We start from the raw sequence: 21,285 nt of genomic DNA on the forward strand, positions 1-21,285 counted from the left end.
TGAGGTTCACTAGAGTGAAGTTACAGAATGAGAGTGAGTGAGAGTGGAAGGTCCAGCATTAAGAAAAGACCCACGGCTATCTCGGTGAGATCGGCTGGCTCTCGGTCTGTTTCGGTGAACAGAACAATAGGGAAGGAATACCGCATCAATGGTTCTTCCGACCCACAATATTTTGGTAGATGGCCCAAGCTCACCGAGAGCTTTTTGGAGTCTTACGATTTTCGAATGATGAAGGCTCCCAGATTTCCCGGTCGCCCTGCATCATCTCGTTGATTAAATCTTCAATTACCTCAACAATGTCGCAAGTCACTACGAGGCTTCTGTGGAAGTCTCTTTCCTCCACAATTTCGACACAATGCCGACGATGCATCTCCCAATCGACGTTTCCTAAGCAGACCCGGCCGACTACCGCTGCGCCGAGCATGCTTCAGACGAGACCTTCCCCGGCGCAAAGGAGGACGAAGACGTTCAAGACCGTAGAGGAGGCAAAGAGCAGATACAGAGCAGGGGTATGGTCTCTATCTAGAGTACTTGGGTGCCGTTGTCATTGAGAGTGGTCATGCTGACTGGATGTCTGAACCAGCCCTTTTCATGGAAGGCAGGCCTGCTGTTCGTCGGAACCGGTGTTGGTCTGACATGGTACTTTGAGGCCGAGAAGCAGCGCATGGAGCGCAAGCGCATTGCGGAGGCGACTAAGGGCATGGGACGGCCCAAGGTGGGAGGACAGTTCGAGTTGACCGACCAGAACGGCAACAAGTTCACCAGCGAGGATATGAAGGGTCGCTACGCACTGGTTCGTGGAGCCGTACAATATCGCAAGGGAAGAAGAACAAGAAAAAGCTGACAATGTCTGCCACAGGTCTACTTCGGCTTCACGCACTGCCCCGACATCTGCCCCGACGAACTCGACAAGATGGCCCAGATGTACGACCTCGTCGAGAAGCAGCGCCCCGGCTCCGTCCTGCCCCTCTTCATCACCTGCGACCCGGAGCGCGACACTCCCAAGGTGGTCAAGGAGTACCTGTCCGAGTTCCACCCGAAATTCATCGGCCTGACGGGCACCTACGACGAGATCAAGGCCATGTGCAAGCTGTACCGCGTCTATTTCAGCACGCCGCAGCACGTCAAGCCGGGCCAGGACTACTTGGTGGACCACAGCATATACTTTTACCTGATGGACCCCGAGGGCGACTTTGTCGAGGCGCTTGGGCGGCAGCACTCGCCGTCGCAGGCGGCCAAGATTATTCTGGACCATATGAATGATTGGCAGGGAGGGTGGAAGAAGGAGGAGTAGGTTGAGAGGAAGCGAAAAGATTGATGAAAAGTGCGTGGTGTACCAACTTGTGTAATATGTACTATCAACTGTTATATGGATAGACCTTTGAGCCATCATTGCTCCAAGACCACTCAATCACACTGTAATGCCTTGGAATGTTTGCAATCGATGGTACATCAATAAAGCTTTCCTCAATTTAGCCTTGCTTCTCGATGAATGGAGGTCGATGTATCTTTGAGACTGTAGTTATGGCAGTGAGTGCACCGTAATTGCGTTTTAAGGAAACATTTCTTGTACCTAGTACGGAATCATCAAACTCCCTCCTGAGCCTTCGTTGCTTAGATGCTATCTACAGAAATCCAGACTGTTGTCTTTGGCGACTAACACACATGGATCATGAACTATGAGAAGAAACGTATCTATCCAAATTATAGGTCTTTGGTATCAGAATGTAGCTTCCTCACCTAATACTCAGGTGGCCGGTTTCAAGGCGTTGCATTGAATGATGGGCTCAAGACGCACCCCGCAGACCTGAGGTCGACTCAGCCGCTAAAACTAGCGAGCGAGCGGAGAGCATTGGACGGATGGCAGGGGTAGGTTCCCTGCAGGGGAGAGCTCAGTCAGTGTTGACCGTTATCCGTTATCCGTGCCCGCGGGCTCAACCTCGACCACACGGGCAACCTCGACTCATCATCACTCTTACACTCAAACAGCACCCATTTTTCCTTTCACGTTCTGTCATGCGGCATATTTGAATTCCAGATTGATTTTGAAGGGACTTGCATTTTACACATCATGAGACAGGCAGTCAGGACAACGGGCCTCGGTCGGCTCGTTTCGAGGCCACTCACCACTTCACCGACACCTTTCAGGTGCGCGGCTGCCGGTATCGGGCGTCACGAGAGAGAACTTTCCGGGCTGAGGAGGGTTACGCTGCCTTTGACGAGTTTACCGGGCGCCACCAAGACTTTTGGTTCGGAACGGTGGTTCAGTAGCAAGAAGCCGGTTTTCGAGGCGGGCGAAGCCCCGTCGTTTGCATTTGCTTTTGAGTGAGTCAAACCCAACAGCGCAAGAAGGCGTAGCTCATTGGGGGGTCCGATGAGGTCCTGGAAGCCATAACCATCACCCATGTTCCACCAGGAACTGTGTAAGAGACGTGACTAACGAGAGAGGGCAGCATCGATGGCGTTCTGTTGCACGTGGCCAAGCCCATTCCCGGGGCCGCCGAGTCGCTGCAGTATCTCAACGACAACAACATCCCGTTCATCCTCCTGACCAACGGCGGAGGCAAGCCCGAGGCCGTCCGGGTGAAGGACCTGAGCGACAAGCTCGGGGTCAAGCTCTCGGTGGACAACTTTGTCCAGTCGCACACTCCCTTTCAAGAGCTGGTGCAGGGGCCGGAGGGACTGGGAGACAAGACCATCTTCCTGACGGGTGCCGATGCGAGGAAGTGCAGAGAGATTGCCAAGCTGTAAGTCAATCACCTTTGAGAGTTCGCATGCTCTCTAAGCTTCACACCAACTGACAATCCAACAAGGTATGGCTTCAAGAACGTGGTGACGCCTGCAGACATCATCCACGCCCACCCCGAAGTATTCCCCTTTGAACTCCTCAAAAAGTCGGTCTACGCAGACTCCCACGAGACCCTACCGAAACCGATCCACGACGGCACCGTAGCAGACGCGGACGCGCTCAAAATCGACGCAATGTTCGTCTTCAACGACCCGCGCGACTGGGCTCTCGACATCCAAATCATCACCGACCTGCTCTTGTCGCGCAACGGTCTGCTGGGAACGTACTCGCCCAAGAACGGCGACGCGTCGCTGCCGAACGGCGGGTGGCAGCAGGACGGGCAGCCCCCGCTCATCTTTTCGAACGCGGACCTGTTCTGGTCGACGACGTACCACCAGCCGCGGTTCGGGCAGGGGGCATTCCAGGCGGCTGTGGCGGGCGTGTGGAAGGAGGTCACGGCGGGGCAGGCGGAGCTGAAGAGGACTGTGTTTGGGAAGCCGTTTGCGACTACGTATCAGTATGCGGAGCGGGTTCTTGATGCCCATCGAAAGGCGCTGCTTGGTAAGAGTAAGAGTGGTGGTGGTGGTGGAGATGTCGCGCCGTTGAAGACGGTGTACATGGTGGGGGATAACCCGGAGAGCGACATCCGGGGCGCGAATGATTACAGTAACGAGGAGACGGAGTGGGCTTCTGTGCTGGTGAAGACGGGTGTTTGGAGCCAGGAGAGGGGCGCGCCTACGCATAAGCCCAAGATGATTGTGGATGATGTCAAGGCGGCGGTTGAGTGGGCGTTGCAGAGGGAGGGAAGGTCGGCCAAGATCTAGCCATGCGTTGGAGCATGTTGGTACTAGAAGCTTCTCAAGTAGTGTGATGTATTTAGGCAATATAGTCGTAGCTCACCGGTGAATGGCAGAGCGTGTAACTACAAATCCAGCTGGACCGTGTCATACAAGGTGTGGCTGAGCTCAATCGAGAGAGAGAGAGAAAGAGAGAGAGAGAGAGAGAGAGAGAGAGAGAGAGAGAGAGAGAGAGAGAGAGTGTGTGTGTGTGTGTGTGTGTGTGTGTGTGTGTGTGTGTGTGTGCCGTGTATGCTAAAAGTTCGTGTACCAAGGTCTGCACATGTATTGAAGCAGGATTTTGCAATTTAGACGTCTACACGGTCTGTTCCCAGCGATATAACGTCGTGTACATTTAAAGAATGAGATTGGACGGTCAATTGAGGCACATGGCAATTACCGGCATGGTAATTGGAGAAGACCCCAAATACCATTTTCGCCCAAAGCTGTCAATTGATGTCAACTGCTGTCAATTTTGGGGGCGAACTGTTGGTGTGTCGCCATGTACGTCACATGCAAGACGCGCGCGCCATGCCATGGAAAGCAAGGGTCGGGAGCTCCCGACTGGTACAGTAGGGTCCCCCTGACGTCACATTTAGTCTTGTCTTTTCGGGATGGTTGCGTGGTTGCGTGGCATTGCCATGGAACCGGGCTGACAGATACTTAAAGGTGCCAAACTTGACGTTGGTTAAGGTACTCTAAAGTATGTTTCTGTGGCCTCGTGAGATGTCATGTCGGTGACAGAATCCTTCCCGAGTTTTTTTAGCTGGTGGTGAAGTGATGGAGGAGCGAATTGGTGTTAGTGCGACGATAAGAAGAACCCTTGCTCTGGAATTGTGAAGTTACCTGAAGACAAGACAAGGTACCTTGACATGTGAGGTGGGCGGAAGTCGGCGGAATACCAAATTTGTGCGGTTGTCGTCGGGTGCATTTGCGGCACTGCGGGACAATGTACGGTCTAAAGCGCGCTATAAGGAACCTGGGACCAATGATAAGGTACCTACCTTTACGCAGTATATACGCACTACTTACTTTTGTAAAGCGGGCAGGGATGACGGCGATGGGTGCACCTGACCACTTCCAGCTGGAGGTCCACTCACTACCTGGAGCTCTCCCCAGTGGTCCCCATCCCCACGGCTCGGTCAACCAAAGCGACCAACGGCCCATAACTGCAACCTCCTCAGAACCTCGCACCACACGACTAGTTGCCCTTTTGCTGTGGCTGTAATTCGCCTAACAACCGCTCAACGTGTTTTGTTGTGTCTTTCTTTTCTATTCTTTGGCCCTTCATCTGAACACCCTTCTTCTTTGCATCGTCTCCCCGCCCAACTCTGGCCATTCTCGTCTCATCCTTTCGTAAATCTTCCTCTTCCAGAACCACTTCGAGAACCCAACCTAACCCAGCCTGCAGCCAGAGCCCCCGTCACCCCTCACAGTTGGGGTCCATCTTACACTACCAGGTACCTTACCTACCTGGTCTGAGGTGACCCGTGTCGCCTGCGTGCCCCACGATAAACCCCTCCGTGTCTTTTTGCGCCGGGCCCGATAAGAAACCTCTAGCACCCGACTCCGTACTTATCGTGGGATTCCCATTCTCTGAGCCCCTCCCCTCCAGGCTCCCCCATACCCAACCTAAGCTGCAATCGCAAACTGTCACCTCTCACCTCCTCAAAAGAGGATAACCTCGATTTTCTTCACCGACGCACATTGCAAATCCCCTGTCATCTCACGCGAGCAAAATTTCCTCTATCCGTATAGCCGCGAACATAGCACCATTACCCGACTTTGTGCGCGCGCGCGACTCCCTTCTCTCATAAACTCTGTTGCGCCCGCTTCTTCTTCCTCTGTCTTGCCTGCCAAGATGTCATCCTCTTCGTCGCCCCAGATCACTGGACAGCAGCAGCCCCTGCGATCAGCCATGAAGACGGATGAAGAGTGCGCGTCCAACACCGCCAAAGGTCAGTTCAAACAAACGTCTGGCTTCGTCTCATTTTAAACATACCCACGGTCTGCAGGCTCGGCACTCCCATCAAGTGGTATCGTGTCATCTCGACAGTGATGGGAGGATAAGGGATCGCGCACATGTGGCTGGCAGTCGAGCCGCGATAGTAACTCGTTTCAATGCTCATGCTTGTGCCCATGTCTGCGTGCCTGCCCCGCGTCACCCAGAAACACTTTACTGCTCATCGCAGACACGGCTTGATGGACCGGTATCGTTGCTGGGCTTATGACGTGTAAGAAAAGACACACGATGTACTAACCTTCTCACAGTCGTTCAAATCGCTGAGCCAGAGGCTGACGCTGTCGCCCCGCCTCCACCTGCCCCGCCTTCCGATCATCACCACAAGAGACAGTACGCCGCCAACATGGCCAAGAGGTTGACAGGTCGCATGGGCCTCACCAGCTCCTCATCGTCTCGCTCTTCCCCTGTCATGGAGCCGTCGCCTGGCCCGTCTTCCGACGATGCTACCGCTGCTGCTGCTGCTGCTGCTGCCGCAGCCGCAGCTCAAGCCTCTCATCACCACCATCGCCACGGCCACAAGGCCCACTACGAGAGTCAGAAGCTGCTTGCCCAGCTCAACGACTGGTTAGAGCATGAGAAGAAGAAGAAGGCTGCCCGGAAGAGCAAGACATCGCCCCGACGCCGCTCACCGCAGTCAAAGACCAAGAAGGAACAATCTCCTGCGGCAGAGACGGCAGACCCGACAGCCCAGCCCGCTGCTCCTCGCTCACGCTCGGACTCCATCGACTCCGATTCCAGCGACGTTTCCTTCGATAGGCTGCAGAAGATCATCGAGGACAGCATGGCTTCTATGGGAATCAGCTCCGTGCCTCAAATGAGCCCCAAGGTCGGCAGGCGCCCCTCCCTCCGTCACAAGAAGTCCTTGTCGCGTAGCATGCTCCACAGGACGGCAAGCTCCGACACCGATTACATCGGCGAGGATGTCATAGTACCAACCTGCGACGCAATTCTCGACAACTCAAAGACCCTCAGCTACAGTGGTGGTGGCAAGAGTACCGACGACCTGACCCTTGGTGGCCAGGCGGACGAGAAGGAGAAGGCCTGGGAAACGTTCAAGAATGAGATTGTGCGTCTAGCCCATACTCTGAGAATCAAGGGTTGGAGAAGAGTTCCTCTGGACAGTGGCAACAGCGTCATCGTGCAACGTCTCAGCGGAGCCTTGACCAACGCCGTCTACGTCGTCTCTCCTCCCGAAGACCTCGGGGAAGTACCCGGCAAGAAGCCCCCACCAAAGCTCCTCTTGCGCATCTACGGACTCGAAGCCCTCATCGACCGCGAGAACGAACTTAGCGTGCTCCGGCGACTGGCGCGAAAGAAGATTGGCCCGAGACTCCTCGGGTGCTTCACCAACGGCCGCTTCGAGGAGTACTTCAACTCCATCACCCTCACCCCCAACGACCTGCGCGATCCCGATACCTCCAAGCAGATTGCTAAGCGCATGCGGGAGCTCCACTTTGGCATCGACGTCTTGGACAGGGAAAAGGATGAGGGACCTGCCGTGCTCAAGAATTGGGATGCCTGGCTCGGCAACGTCGAGAAGAAGATTTGCGCCCTCGACGAAGGCGTACGCAATGGCAACTGCGTCTTCCGCGACCGCGGGTACGTGTGTGGTGTGGAGTGGAAGCAGTTTAAGGAGCTTTACGACAAGTATCGCGAGTTGGCTCTCAGCGCCTACAAGGGCCACGCCATCCGCGAGCGTCTCGTTTTTGCCCACAACGACGTGAGTGCACTTGCCCCTATCTTTTACCCCCAAATGTCAAAGTCAGTCACCAGCTAACACGCTCTTCCAGACCCAATACGGCAACATCCTCCGCATGCGCCCCGACGACGAAAAGTCCCCCCTCCTGAAGCCAGCAAACGAGCACAAGCAGCTCGTCGTAATCGACTTCGAGTACGCCGCCGCCAACGTCCCAGGCCTCGAGTTCGCAAACCACTTCACAGAATGGTCCTACAACTACCACCACGAATCCCTCCCCTTCCTCTGCAACACGGCAGTCTACCCAACCATCCAGGAACAGCGCCGCTTCCTCAAAGCCTACGTCGAGCACCGGCCCCAATACACCCACGGCGGCGCCTCCACCCCCCGCCTCACCCCCGCCGGCGCCGCAGACGGCAGCAGCGCCGTCGGCACGCCCGCCCTCCTCCCCACCAGCTCCTCCTCCTCCATCGTCGAGTTCATGCTCGACGCCCGCGTCCCGCCCAACCACTGGAAAGAAGAAGAGCGCCGCGCAGAGGAGGCCGTCGAGGCCGAGATCAAGGAGCTCTACGAGGAAACCCGCCTCTGGCGCGGCATCAACAGCGCGCAGTGGGTAGCGTGGGGCGTCATCCAGGCTAAAGTCCCCGGGTTCGAGTCCCAGGAGGAAATCGAGCAGCAGGAGAAGCAGGCGCAGAACGAGGCCGCCGCGGCCGCGGGCGACGCGGACGCCAAGGCTGAGGTGCAGGCTGCTGCGGAGGCCGAGGACGAGGGCGACGAGTACGATTACCTGGGCTACGCGCAGGAGCGAGCGTTCTTCTTCCTGGGCGATTGTGTGCTCATGGGGATCGTGAAGAAGGAGGAGTTGCCCGAGGACGTGCAGTCCCGGCTCAAGATTGTGGATTACTGAAAGTAGTAACCTAGCATTTGACGGAGACTGGCTACTTTTTTTTTTGGGTGCCTTTCTTTTGCACATACACCGTTTACAATGTACCAGATTTCAAAGCTCAAAAAAAGTCTAGTGATGTGAAATGTTTAGTTGTAGTGGAGCATTGTTGTATTCTTGTGTGCCATCTAGAAGTTTCTTGCGCTGCACGTGTTGTGCTAGTAGCTACTCTATGACAGCCTTGCTCCTCCCATCTCTACTTCCTCGCGGTAGTAAACACCACAAGCAGTATCTCCATTGTCCGTTATCACCCAAAAAGCACCTCAACCCATCTTGTTATACCGCTCCCTAGCCCGATCCTGCACCGTATTCACATACTCGGCATAACTGTTCGTCGTCTTGCGCTGCGCGAGCTCCGCCGCGTCGCCCAGGTTCCCGCCCTCGGCGCCGAGGCCGACACCCTCCTGGTACGCGTGCGTGGCAATCACCTCGGTGCGGCCGTCGCCGTTGGCGCCCAAGCCCTGTCCCGTGCTCCAGCCCATCTTGGCCAGCATCCCCGCGCCCTTGGATTTCGGAGGCGCCGGCGGAGGTGTCTTTTCCTTAGATGCCGCCGCCGGGGGATTGGCGGTCTTATCGTCTTTGCGCGCTGGTTTATTACCGCCTTGGACAGGTACCTTTGGTTTCGCGGGTTGGTTAAACACCTCTCTTCGCTCCTTGGCGCGGTCGCGGTACTGCGGTGCTGATTCCTCGTCCGCCGCTGGTGCCGCCGGCTGCTCTTCTGCTTGCTTTGCCATCCTCTTGTCGCGGGCAGCTAGTCGCGGCTTAGCTGCCTTGACCTTCTCCTCATCTGCAGTAGCGTTCTTGTGATTTCTTGACTTTTCATGCGTACTGAGATCATCCAGAGATTTATACTTCATCATGCAGATCAAACAGCAGATCTTTTCGCGGTCCACGTATGATACTGATGCTTCCGGCGTAGATGTCTTGTCTGGAGCCGCAGTTCCCGTCTGAGGCGCGGGTGTCTGAGAGTTCTCAATAGTAGGGGCCCCATTCGGCGATGCTGTCGGAGCAGGGGCTTTCGGAAGGCTTGCCCCAGTCAAAGAAATCTTGATAGGGCCGGTAGAAATTGCGTTCGCGCCAGATAGAGAGATCTTCACAGGGGCGCGCTCTTCCGATTGACCATTTCCACCAACTGCATCGGCGGCTCGCTTGCCCTCGTGTATTTCGACATGCCGTTTCTGCCAAAACGCCATTTGTCCAGCCATCGGTACCGACTTTTTGGTGGAAGAGGCGGGCAGATTCCCGTCCGCCTTGCGTTTCTTGCCCTTCTTCGCCTCGTCGGCAGCATCCCCTTTGCCTCCGTCTCCAGAGGTGCCGCCAGGGGGAACCTCGGTGATCACTCTCTGGCTGGGATAGACGTGGGGCTCCCAGTACTTGACCCGAATAGCCGGGTTGAAGAGCGGGTTGAACGAGACACGCTCGTTAAATCGCGTCACTTCCCTGAGTTCTGGCACGAAGACGCCAAGATGGATGGTCGAAACTGTCACAGGCTTCGAGGCAATCGTGAATTCGCGCATCATCTGAAACTTCTTCATGGCCGCCATCGCATCTTCCACTGTCCAGAACTCGGCGAATCCAAAGCTGAATGACTCGTTCGTCTCTTGATCACGCATCAAGAATGTGCGGTGGAGAGAGCCCGGCCTTGCGCCATAGCCAGATGCATCGCCTGTCGGGGCAGTGGACTTGAGCTTTGGCCCGTCGCCGGAGTTCCTTGCTGCTGCTTGCTTTTGCACGAGCTCTAGTTTTCCAGCTCCCGCCGAGAACACATCTTCGTTGACGGATGGTGCCAAAGGGAAGAAAACCAAGATCTGAGAAGGTGTATCGGATGCATCGCTCTCGCCAGTCAATAGAAATCGGTATTGGGACGGATCTGGCCGAGTCAGTACGGGTCTCGCACTTCCGTAAGAAGGATCGTTGAATGTGCATACCTGTGGGCGGACCGCCGCAGTTCTTGCAACGGCTTCTGGTCGCATAGTTTGAAAAGTCACAGGTCGGACAGCTCCAATTAGCGGCAGTTCCAGCGCGACTTTCCCGCTCAGCGTCATCGCGGTTCCTTGCGTAATGGATGTAAATCAGGGTCATGCCATCCGTGCTATCATCATCCTCCCCGCTAAAGAAATTGATAACAAGCTTAGGGTAGTTTGCTTTAACAAACTCGACCGCCTGCTCGACATTTTCGAACTGCGCGAAAGCGCGACGCTTGCCTGGCGAAGATGTAAGCAAGTGCAGGTGAGAGGGTTGGGGGATAGGTGGCTTACCTCGCCCAGTTGAGGGGATGCGAAGATCGACAGATGGATATTGTGATAGATCGGACTGTTTAATGAGACAATCCCGCACCGTCTCGAGAGATACATCGGATGGTAAACCTTCCAGGATTACAGTATCACTCGGAGTACCAGCTTGTCGAAGAGGCGATGTAGAACGATCGCGACGAGGATGGCGATCTGGGCTGCCACCTGGAGAGGCGGAAAAATGACGAAGATCCTCGTCAGTACCACGTCGGGCATCATCGCGGCGAGTGCTATCGTCGTAGTGAGGGCGAGAGTAGCCCCGGCCATCTCGATCGTAACGACGTGATCCGCGGTCGTCGCCGTCATGTGGGTGAAGTAGCGCAGCGTCTTCATCACGGCGATCCATATAGTCATCCCGACCACCGCCTTGATCTCCCGATCGAGGACGTGGCTCGTGGGCCTCACGCGGCGGTCCATGGTAGTAACGGTCGTAGTCTCTTGCGCGGTATTCTGCAGTCTCACGATCCCAATTCCGGTCCCGATCCCAGTCGCGCTCGCGACGGCGGGATTCCTCCGGGGCGTAGCTGTCGTCGTCGTAGGACAGCTCGAGGTTATTCCTGGGGGGAGACCTAGAAGAGTCTCGTCGTCCCGTGGGCAAGTTAGCAGAAGCTCAAACCAGCCAGATGTACTGCAGATGGTCATGTCCTCCGCAGGCTCAGCTTAGTCTCTTTACCCTGCCGCGTTCGAAAGCCGTCGTTGTCTGAATACTGTTGTTGATCTCGTAGAGGGGATCTTCGTCGCTCGTACGGTCCCCTCTCGCGCGCGCGATGGTTGTCCTCGTACATGATCGCGGATCGCAGGAAGGGGTGTGTCCGATCTTTATGCGCGCTGCTTCGGGCGTGATTTGGGTCGAGTTTTGCTTGGTCCGGAAAGAAGAAGAGGATGGAAGGAAGGAGTAAGGCGCGGTGCTGTCCCCTCGTGAGGCGTACGACAAGACCGTGCCTTTATGCTTCAACCAGGTATTGGTGGAACACAGAGGGCGACGGGCCTCAGTAATGGGCTTGGGCGAAGTCGGGAATGAAGAAGGGATGGTTCAAACAAAGCTCGGGCCGGCAGAAGCTCACCCCCCTGGCAACTTCCATTCGAAGTCGACTTGCGGCTGCCTAGGTAGGTTTCATGGGATTGCACCTTATCTCTTGCTTAGTCAAGCGGGGTCGTCGATAAGGTTGGTATGGACCTGGTCCGCGCTCCTCCATCCTTGTACCTTGTACCTGGGTACTCATCAACTTCGTCCTCCCCACGTTCATCATTGTCATCTTTTGAGGTAATTTCAACCCAAGGTTCTTAAGTAATCAGCATATCGTTGGCAACTGAGAGAGAATTATTGATCATTTCAAGTTTGTTGCATTAGATCTCCAACAGAGAGTTGAGCGGCGTTGACCAAAATCCTTCAACTAAATCCTTCAACTTCAAAAAGCCCATCGTCATCTTGGATACTTACACGGCCTCAACCCCACCATTTCTTTCTGCCATCAACCACGACTCGAAGGAGCAGACACATCTTTCCACCTCTATTGTTCGCAAATCCCATAGGCATGGAGAACCAAGATCAAGGACCGTGGGAGGTCTCCGAGGACTCCTGCTACGTTGCCCTTACCTACCATCTCCTCGACGCTTCAGCCATCATGAACCGAGTCCGCTCACCACAAGCCGGCGCCATCGTCCTCTTCTCTGGCACAACACGCGACACATTCGGCGACAAACCCGTCAAAGAGCTGCAGTACAGCGCCTACACGCCGCTTGCCCTCCGCACCATGATGTCCATCGCCAAGGCCATCGTCGAGAAGCACAGCTTGAAAGGCTTCGCCATGATTCACCGCTTGGGAACAGTCCCCATCGGCGAGGAGAGCATCTTGATTGCGGTGTCGTCACCGCATAGACAGGCTGCGTGGAGGGCTGGTGAGGAGGCGTTGGAGGAGTGCAAGGCCAAGGTCGAGGTATGGAAGCGGGAGGAGTTCCATGGCGAAGAGGGCGTGTGGAGGGCGAATCGAGATGGTATTGCTGGGCAGAAAGAGACTGTTGGGGATCGAAGCCATCTAGAAAGCTCTAGTCCAACTCAAACATGAATTTTTAAACATTTGATGACCATTTTCGTAAGAATGGGCATCACATTTGTGAAAGATGCAGGCTGCTTCCATCCGTGCCAGGGAGTTTACCATCACACGGAATGAGCTGCTCGCAAATCCAGACGTGATATCCTTTTCGCCAGTAGGTAAGTTAACTGATAAGCTGTGTCACTTGATCAAGCATGACGCGTGCCGATTGGAGACTATCACGTCTTGGGCGTTCAAGGGGCTCACCTAGGTCATGGATCATGAGCAGGGAAAGACATTTACGGCGCCCTCATTGAAGTCTCACAGTATAGATTCAACATTTTGGACATATCAGCACTTTTAATATTTGTGACAGAATATAGGCATTTAATTTGCCTCTATCTCGGTATCCAAGCGCGCCAAGTCATCTATGCATCTAGCTTCAGATGATCCAGCATTGTATCGATCTTTCCAAGTAAGATCTGGTAATTGATCGCATCTGAAGCGAACTCGTCTTCGGCCACCTCTCCACCAAGAGTCTTGACTCCCTCTCCATCTTCGCCATTCTCAACAGGCTCAATAGCGGAAGTAACAGGGGCGGTTTCCTGTGGGGTAGCACCATTTTCACAGATCTCCTCATTCAACTGTTCGCTCTGTGCAGCGATGGCCTCTGCCAATTCGGCGTTGATCTCTCCCTCTTCATCCATCATCTCCTCAAGATTAGCGTCCTCAAAACGCAAACGGAAGCGCTCGCCCAGATAATATCGGATATCATCCAACAACTCAATGGTGTCTGTCTCTTCACGGTTCTTGAGTCTCTCTGCACTTTCCTTGATCAGGTCCGCAAACTCGGCCTCGTCAATGTAGTCCTCTAAGCGGTTGGCCAGGTACCGAGCAGCAAACTCTTCCAGGCGCTGGACACGCAGGTCCCACGCCGCGTGGATGACGTCGTAGATGTTAATAGGCTCCATATCCTCTTCCCGGTGATCCTCTCCATCGGGTCTGTGGGTGCGATCAGCCCAGATGTTGCTACTGCCGCTTCCGAGGGTACTAATGGCTTGCGCTGCTTTCGTCTTGAGCTTGTCGAGGAAGAGAATGTCGGCCGTGTAGAGCAAATCCAACGCGAAATCCAGAGGGCAGTCCACCTTCTCAGTGTACAAGAACGTAAGCACAATTTCGAGGACCTCGGGCATACAGTCCACTGTGACGACGTGTAGGTTCTCCGAGTCCTGTGCCTCCCTGAACTCGCTGGAGAACATGGTCTCGAAGTACGGGCTGCGGATGAGCATCGCCTTATGAACGGGGTAGACCACCGACTTTCGAGGCCGTTTCCTGGGTTTATCGCCGTTGGATGCAAGGCCGAGCGGAATGCCGACAGCATGGACAACATTGTCAGGATCCTCCGCATCATTCTCGATCTCGTCGCTTTCCGGCTCGTGTGCGCAAAGGAGGCAATCGGCAAAGATGGAGTTGTCGTGACGCCATTTCACTTCGCCGACCCTCTTCGTCTCCACGATCATTTTGTGGCCCAGGACCTTCTCCCGGTAGAAACGATCAACCTGGGCCTGCGCGCGCTTCACCTCGTCCTCGTACCTTTGGCGCGACAGTCGCCGGTCGTTGCCCGCCAGGATTGCCTCCCATAGTTGCTCGATCTCGAGCTGTTTGCTGAGCTTATCAACACCAGTGAGAACCTCTTCTTCCGTCACGGTACTGCGAGCATTGACCACATCCTTGGGTACTTCTCCTAGGTACAGATAGCGTAGGGCGACTTGGAAAGACTCGAGCGGGTAGGTGGTCGGGAGCTTCCATGTTGCGGTATCGGGTGCGCCATCGAGCTTCTTCCTGAAGTACGGAGTCCGTGCTGCTAGGAGGAACTTGTGCATGTTGAAGGACTGCGCTGCTGCAATGAGGCTGATGTCGGTTGTCCTTGGAACGTTCTTGGAAAGTAGGCTGGTAATGTGTCCGGCCCAAGGTTGGAGCGGGTCTGTAGACTTGGAATAATCATACTCTAGCAGGAGATTTCGTATCCTATCATTGAGGGCGTTGTAAATGCATCGTTCGCCCTGAAACGTGTTCCTTTCGGCCAGTGCACCTTTTAAGTTGATCAGTTAATACGTCTCACTGTACGTCAATATGTATAACCCACCGGACTCAAGAAGTAGTTGTACGAGTTCTAGATGCCCACATAAACTGGCCTTGATGCTTATTGTCAGTGAGACCTCAGCCAAAGGTACGGGGACTGCGTACTCACAACAATCAAGGGTGTGTAATCAAAACGATCTTTGCCATTGATATTCACGCCAGCCGAGATCAGCTCCTGACACGTCTTCAGGTCGCCTCTTCTGCAAGCCAGCAGGAAAGCCTCGAACTCTGCCGTCTGATCCAAGGGGTTGTCCTCTCTAAGTACGCCATTTGCGATCAACTCATGCTCTTCTTTAAGCTGTACTTCTAATTCATCTTTTCGGAGAACCATGATGACGAACTCAACGAACAGGACGGATCTCTATAGCCTGAAAAGTCTAAGCAAATGGTTATATGAAAGAAATGCATCAAATAAGAGACAAGTTCAAGTTCGCCTCCACATCTGGGACATTGAAGATCTCAGTGAGAATGAAGTCCGATAACTCCATGAGGTCGCCTCTGCACGGGCCACTTTGGACCTTCCTTACGTGATGGCTTCCAGTACATCATCAGTGCCCCACCATTGAACCCCTCCAGAGCTAAAGTTCTAACTTATCGATAAGAGATACGCGAAATTGACCCACTTTGAGAGATGGAGCTGGATTATCTCAGCTCCGTCACTAGCGTCGTTGCCATGGCATCGGCCCCCAGTTGTTTACCCGAGCTCGATCTTGTTAGTCCCATGCAACCAAGTTCACAGCTTTGACTTGCAGTGCACCTTTCCCGGTCAACCACCACCAACAGCTCGGATACTAACATAGCAGGTTCGCGACCGTCGCTTTTCTTTGCCTCTCAACTTCTATGGATACATACAAAGATTCACTTTAATCAAATTCATTGCGTGTTGCATCCAAGATGTCTTTGGAGGCGGATAAGTATGAGGTGCTGGAGAAAATCGGTAGGCACTACCATTCACGAGCTGTTCACGTTGCAACCGACCAAAGAGCTCTTCACTAATCAAACAATCCAACAGGCCATGGTTCCTTTGGAATCATCCGAAAGGTTCGAAGAAAGGCCGATAACCTCGTCATGTGTCGGAAGGAAATCAGCTACCTCAAGATGTCGCAAAAGGAGCGAGAGCAGCTCCACGCCGAATTCCACATCCTCTCAACCCTCCGCCATCAAAATATCGTCGGCTACTACCATCGCGAACACCTCAAATCAACCCAAGACCTTCACCTCTACATGGAGTACTGTGGTAATGGCGATCTCGGTCGCGTTATCAGAGATTTGGCTGTCAAGGGTCAGCGCGCACAGGAGTCATTCGTGTGGAGCATTTTCTCGCAGCTGGTTACTGCGCTCTACAGATGCCATTATGGCATCGACCCTCCCGAGGTTGGCAGCAATGTGCTGGGCCTCTTCAGCACAGCTTCCAAGCCTAAGACGCCCCCGGGAACCATGACCATTTTGCATCGCGATCTCAAGCCGGAGAATGGTATGTTTCATCGCCCTATCAATCGATGTGACATGTGCTAATTGAGAACAGTATTCCTTGGAGAGGACAACTCCGTCAAGCTTGGTGACTTTGGCCTGTCCAAGATGATTCAGTCCCATGACTTCGCCTCCACCTATGTCGGCACACCATTTTACATGTCGCCCGAAATCTGCGCCGCTGAGAAGTACACACTCAAGTCGGACATCTGGTCTTTGGGTTGCATCATCTACGAGCTCTGCACGCGCGAGCCCCCATTCAACGCCAAATCGCATTTCCAGCTTGTTCAGAAGATTAAGGAGGGCAAAGTCTCGCCTCTTCCCAGCTGCTATTCCAGCGAGCTTATGGGCACTATCAAGGACTGCTTGAGAGTCAACCCCGACCACCGCCCGGACACTGCGCAACTACTCAATCTCCCTGTTGTGCGATTGATGAGAAAGGAGAGAGAAGTTGTTGAGCTCAACAAGGTCGTTCAGAAGAAGGAGGATTCATTGGCTCGCCGCGAGAAGGAATTGAAAGAGAGAACAGCCGCCTTCGAGGCTGACAAGGCCTCCGTCAGACAAGAGGTCGACAGCTCGCTGCGAAGAGAGTGGGAGGTTAAGGCGCGTCTCGAGATCGATCGGCAAATCAACTCAGAAATTGAGGCCCTCCGAAAGCGATTCGAGAGCGAGGTTCAGTCTCGTGTCGAAGCCGAATTGCAGAAGAAGACGATTAACTTGGCTGCCGAGCCCATGCACGCGTTGGACCTCGCAACGTCGCAAACAAAGTCAGACTACCCGAGATCTTCCGTTGGTAACGGTAGCGGAGACGACGAGCTCTCATCGTGTACCGATCTCACCGATATCTCTTCAGACAGTCCTTTCACGAGCAGGAAGGCTACTCGCACCCCCTACAGCAGAGCCCAAACCATGTTCGTCGGCGGTCAAGGCACCCCTATGGATATCGAGATGGCATCCCCCTCACCTATCGCTATTGCTTCACTTTCATTATCACCTAGACGACATGCTGGAACTCAGGTGCCCAAGCTTAACAGCGGAAACCTATTCTCTGGCAACGCCGCTTCTTCTGGCGACCCGATGTGGGACGTCCCTCGTGACACCATCAGCATCGACTCCGACGACGAGGACATTGTTCCCTCCCCAACACGCAACATCAAGTCGAAACACAACCCTTTCACGTCCAAGAACCGTCCGGTCTTGATGTCTCAAAAGACTGCTCCCATTACTCGAGTCAAGCCTCAAGGATCGGCAACTGGTTTGAACCAGAACAAGACGCTGCCCTCGCTGCCCAACATGGCCTCGAACCCTGACCTCAGCCGCGGTCTCCGCGAGCGCTGTCAGTCGCCTAACCGCCGATTGAGTAAGATTCCTTCGGCAGCGAACCTGTCGGCTGCAAACGGCAGCGAATCTCCCGGCGGTCTTTCCCGCAAGAACTCTACCAAGAAGGATCAGGAGCCCCTCGGTAAGGTTGCGGCTAAGAACAACATCAAGGGCAGAACGCTGGTCGAACTCCAGCAGGCCAGAGCAGGAGGTCGTCCTCTTTCCGCTGTGATGTCTGGTGGCGAGAACATGAGCCCTAAGAGGGCATTCAAGGATCGTATCGCGGACCGCCGGGCTAGTGGCGGCGAGCCTGCCGCGGTATGGGATCCCGAGCGGGACGAGATGCCCAGTCCGTTCCTGATCAGACGTAAGCCCATGGCCAGAGTCTAAGATCATTTCTTTTCAATTGGCATACAAGAGCGTTGGGTGGCGAAGATACCATAGCATGCACACGGGTCATTCATTGGTTGTTATTGTCGTTGCTCATTTATCACTCTCTTTTGTTCTGGCGGCACCGAAAAAAGTTGAAGGATATCTTCCGATGGAGGTAATTGTGGGTGTCTATACACAGCAATCCTGAGTCCCGGTGATGATCAGACGGGACTCTTGACTTTCACACTTATGAAGATGGATTTTGGAGGTGTTGGATTGGAACGGTACGGTGTTGCCGGACTCGGCTGGGGTTTCATTTTCGATGCAGACGTTGCCACGGCGTTTGGTAGATTGCTTTATTGGTTACCTGTACATGTTGCATAAGGGCTTTGCAGGTGTAGTTTCATCACGGACGAGACAAATATTCATCTTTTCACATACTATGTTTTGATCTTCTCGTACAATGACGTTGTGAACTATAGAATGACTGATCTCGTTGTATTGGATACCGCATGCATATGATGTTACCCGCGCGTCAATAGTTGCCAACATGAATGGCACGTTGACGAATAACTTACTATAACCGTATGTGGTCCCCGTGGCATTCAAGCATGCTGTTCTGGTTTAGTCTCGTTTCACACAGGAAGAAGTTCAAGACATCTGGGGTTGACCAGAGCGGCGTGGCCAGAACGGCCAGCCGTGTCATATTTCGCGCAAGACAATTCACATTCCAGATCGCTTCGAGATTCTACCTTTACGCCATGTTGTCTCCTTTGACTCGTAATCGATGATATGCCGATGATATGCCGCCGCGTAGATTCTCTAAGCGAGACCGAGAGCCCGAGACAACAAACGGCGGAATAGCAAGAAATATTGAACAATGTTTGCTTTTCGACGTTCGTTGTAAGCCTTTGGTAAGCATGCCGTCTCTGAGAGCCTGAGACCTCCCCTCCCCCCTCCCCTGGATAATAGCGCAGAGTTTATTGCAACTCACTTGATAACGAAGAACCCGTCCTACAAAACCGGCCGTTATGATGATCTCATCACTTTCGATGACAGAGGAAGTTTTGTGATGTTTCAATGAGACGTCCGTGATGCGATAGAGGGAGGGATTGAAGGGGGTGTTGCCCGAGTGCCGGGTCTTTACCGGCCTGCATGTCTCAGAGGACACCGGTCCGCATCCGCATAAGCGTGCGTTCTTCTTGCTGGCCAGAGTGTCTATCCCACGCTAGGCGATGCGCTGTGAGGAGGATCAGTAGGGGTTATGTGATATGTGAGGGGGAAGGGGAGCGGCACGGCGGCCACGGGGGACGGGGTGTGGGAGGAGGCACGGAGGGAAACGGGGGAGGAGCCTAAGAGGAGCACAGGAGGCAGAGGGGGCCGCGCTTGAGTACGTTTGCTGATCATCGATGCGCGGTCATCATGGCGCTGAGACAGACATGATGGACGACGTACGTGATTGCGGGCATTTGCTGCATTAGCTTCACCGACTCATTCTTTCCAACGACAGGCGGGACGGATATGGAGGGGAGTACTCCCTGCTGTTGATGGCCGATATCATCGCCGTCATCGCTCTGAGTGCTGCTCCTGCGGGTGGTGTAGGGGAGTATTCTGGATCTAGATATGAGCTTTTGCTTTTCCGAATGCCCTCTCTCTCTCTCCTCTGCCCTCGGTGTCTTTGTGCTCTCCACTTGCCCACGCGCTCCGGGGGGGGGGGGGGGGGGGGGGTGGCGGGGGGGGCTGTTGGTTGTGTGTGGTTGTTTCGTGGTTTCTTTTTTTTGTTTTTTTTTTTCCCTCCCCCTCTCCCTCTCGTCCTGCGGCTGGGTTGGTTTGGGGGCGCCCGCCGCGCCGGGGGGGGGGGGGGGGGGGGGGGGGGGGGTTGTTCACGGTAACATGGTATCGGGACACAAGCCGAACCCGGATTCTACCCGTGTATGGTTCGTTCATCAGCTCATGATGTTGGGGCCAGTGCGGTTTAGGCTTGGTGTTTTCTTGATATAATTGCTTTTTCTCATCTTCGCTTACTGCCACCCGCACCTTTACGCACCCCCTTACGCCCACATCAACCATCGGCGACCTGCCTGAGACCCCCAGCAAGCCCATCTTGCATACCGGGGAACCGAGAAAATCATGAAAGCACCGGGCACAGAGAGACTCCGTCTGCGGGAGAGAGACGCAGCTTGGCTTCTTGGACCTTGAAAAGCCCCGAAAAGAAGAAACAAGCACTTCTCCGCTCGTCCAGCGCAAGCAGCAGGACCAGGACGAAGCAGGCGCGGGCGGGACTTCGGGAAGCTCAGCGGGCGGGCAGGTTTGTTCTTTTCTTTCTTTCACACTCTATTGTTGCCGTGTTGTCAACGACTTTGAGACAGTTTTGAAAGGACAGAGCTGACGAAGTGGTAGTCTAACTTGGAATAGTCCTCCGATGAATGGTACCTCAAAAGTTCAGGGTCAGACAAGGGGGTTTTACATTGCACTTGCTTTGCTTTGGCTATCAAGGAACGAGGCTACCGCTTTCGGAGGGGCTACGGCCAGATTTATCACATCGTTCGTGATCGCGATCTAGATTAGTGCTACGGTATCGCATCTCGTCTCTCGGGCTTTGGAGATTAGGTTTCTGGGGGGACAGAGAAACGGGCTTGGTTGATTCTTTCGGTGTTGTCTTAGCTCGTCAAGAACTAACGAGTAACTGTCTTATGAGCTGATGAGCAAGGGGAACGTCGTCATTCCGTGCCCCCCCCCCCCCCGTTGCGGTCAAACGATAGCCGTACTGGCGTTCTTCTGAAGGATTAGGACCAAACCGGTCATTGAAAGAAGAAGAGAGCTAGGCTGGAATCGATCTACTTTGAACGTAGGGTTCAGGCGAAGAAAGGCAATTCAGCTCTTCTAAACGCGGTGTCTCAAGCCGCGCGAAGTAGCTACGGCTTCTAGTCGAGACTGGTGAGCTTCCAAGGGCCAGCCACAACGGCAGCTAGAACGTCCGCGCCCACGAGGGAGCGGTTTGGCCCCTTCTTCGCTTCATGGTAGCGAGACATCCTGCGGAAACCCATGTATATCGTCCTTGGCCATCCCACCACAACCCCATGATCGCTGGCTCTGTCTCGCAAGTTTGTTGGCAGAAGCAGAGGAACAGAGACCGAGAGAGATAGTGACACAGCGAGCAAGAGAGACAATGGCCCAGTAGCAGCCTACGAAACGAACAAACCCCGGACGTTTCTCCGCTCCAGTCGAGACATTCCAGTGTCTCTCCGGCTGAGAAGACGTTTCTTTTTCCCCGGATGGCCCTACCGAGAACAGAAGTGACGTCCGCGTTGCGGGATCGCCAAAACGTTCGTTTCTTGGGTATTGCAAGCTGCATGATGCAGCTCGCATGC

The 21,285-nt window shown here is 54.3% G+C and overlaps 7 protein-coding genes across 7 annotated transcripts; 5 read left to right on the forward strand and 2 right to left on the reverse strand.

Annotated features, from left to right (window-relative positions):
- Positions 1 to 296: 296 nt before the first annotated feature.
- Positions 297 to 1,294, forward strand: CTAM01_09632 (SCO1/SenC; the record flags this gene model as incomplete). Its single annotated transcript, XM_060525650.1, has 3 exons — positions 297 to 509; positions 584 to 793; positions 860 to 1,294. The coding sequence occupies 3 exons, from the start codon at positions 297 to 299 to the stop codon at positions 1,292 to 1,294; spliced, it is 858 nt and encodes a 285-aa protein (XP_060379719.1).
- A 777-nt stretch (positions 1,295 to 2,071) lies between these two features.
- On the forward strand, positions 2,072 to 3,612 carry CTAM01_09633 (HAD-superfamily subfamily IIA hydrolase; the record flags this gene model as incomplete). Its single annotated transcript, XM_060525651.1, has 3 exons — positions 2,072 to 2,325; positions 2,454 to 2,747; positions 2,814 to 3,612. The coding sequence occupies 3 exons, from the start codon at positions 2,072 to 2,074 to the stop codon at positions 3,610 to 3,612; spliced, it is 1,347 nt and encodes a 448-aa protein (XP_060379720.1).
- Positions 3,613 to 5,485: 1,873 nt separating this feature from the next.
- On the forward strand, positions 5,486 to 8,250 carry CTAM01_09634 (choline/ethanolamine kinase; the record flags this gene model as incomplete). Its single annotated transcript, XM_060525652.1, has 3 exons — positions 5,486 to 5,582; positions 5,896 to 7,367; positions 7,438 to 8,250. 3 exons carry the CDS (start codon positions 5,486 to 5,488, stop codon positions 8,248 to 8,250), a joined length of 2,382 nt encoding a protein of 793 aa, XP_060379721.1.
- A 299-nt stretch (positions 8,251 to 8,549) lies between these two features.
- Positions 8,550 to 11,362, reverse strand: CTAM01_09635 (RNA-binding protein; the record flags this gene model as incomplete). The annotated part of the gene is made up of 4 exons (XM_060525653.1): positions 8,550 to 10,156; positions 10,215 to 10,490; positions 10,545 to 11,146; positions 11,325 to 11,362. The coding sequence occupies 4 exons, from the start codon at positions 11,360 to 11,362 to the stop codon at positions 8,550 to 8,552; spliced, it is 2,523 nt and encodes an 840-aa protein (XP_060379722.1).
- Positions 11,363 to 12,112: 750 nt separating this feature from the next.
- On the forward strand, positions 12,113 to 12,643 carry CTAM01_09636 (uncharacterized protein; the record flags this gene model as incomplete). Its single annotated transcript, XM_060525654.1, has 1 exon — positions 12,113 to 12,643. The coding sequence occupies one exon, from the start codon at positions 12,113 to 12,115 to the stop codon at positions 12,641 to 12,643; it is 531 nt and encodes a 176-aa protein (XP_060379723.1).
- Positions 12,644 to 13,038: 395 nt separating this feature from the next.
- Positions 13,039 to 15,083, reverse strand: CTAM01_09637 (BTB/POZ domain-containing protein; the record flags this gene model as incomplete). The annotated part of the gene is made up of 3 exons (XM_060525655.1): positions 13,039 to 14,702; positions 14,757 to 14,805; positions 14,862 to 15,083. The coding sequence occupies 3 exons, from the start codon at positions 15,081 to 15,083 to the stop codon at positions 13,039 to 13,041; spliced, it is 1,935 nt and encodes a 644-aa protein (XP_060379724.1).
- A 563-nt stretch (positions 15,084 to 15,646) lies between these two features.
- On the forward strand, positions 15,647 to 17,932 carry CTAM01_09638 (uncharacterized protein; the record flags this gene model as incomplete). The annotated part of the gene is made up of 3 exons (XM_060525656.1): positions 15,647 to 15,689; positions 15,765 to 16,226; positions 16,278 to 17,932. 3 exons carry the CDS (start codon positions 15,647 to 15,649, stop codon positions 17,930 to 17,932), a joined length of 2,160 nt encoding a protein of 719 aa, XP_060379725.1.
- Between the last annotated feature and the right edge of the window lie 3,353 nt (positions 17,933 to 21,285).

The sequence above is a fragment of the Colletotrichum tamarilloi genome, assembly GCF_030869305.1.
Source record: "Colletotrichum tamarilloi strain Tom-12 chromosome Unknown Scaffold_39.1, whole genome shotgun sequence".
Classification (NCBI taxonomy): domain Eukaryota; kingdom Fungi; phylum Ascomycota; class Sordariomycetes; order Glomerellales; family Glomerellaceae; genus Colletotrichum; species Colletotrichum tamarilloi.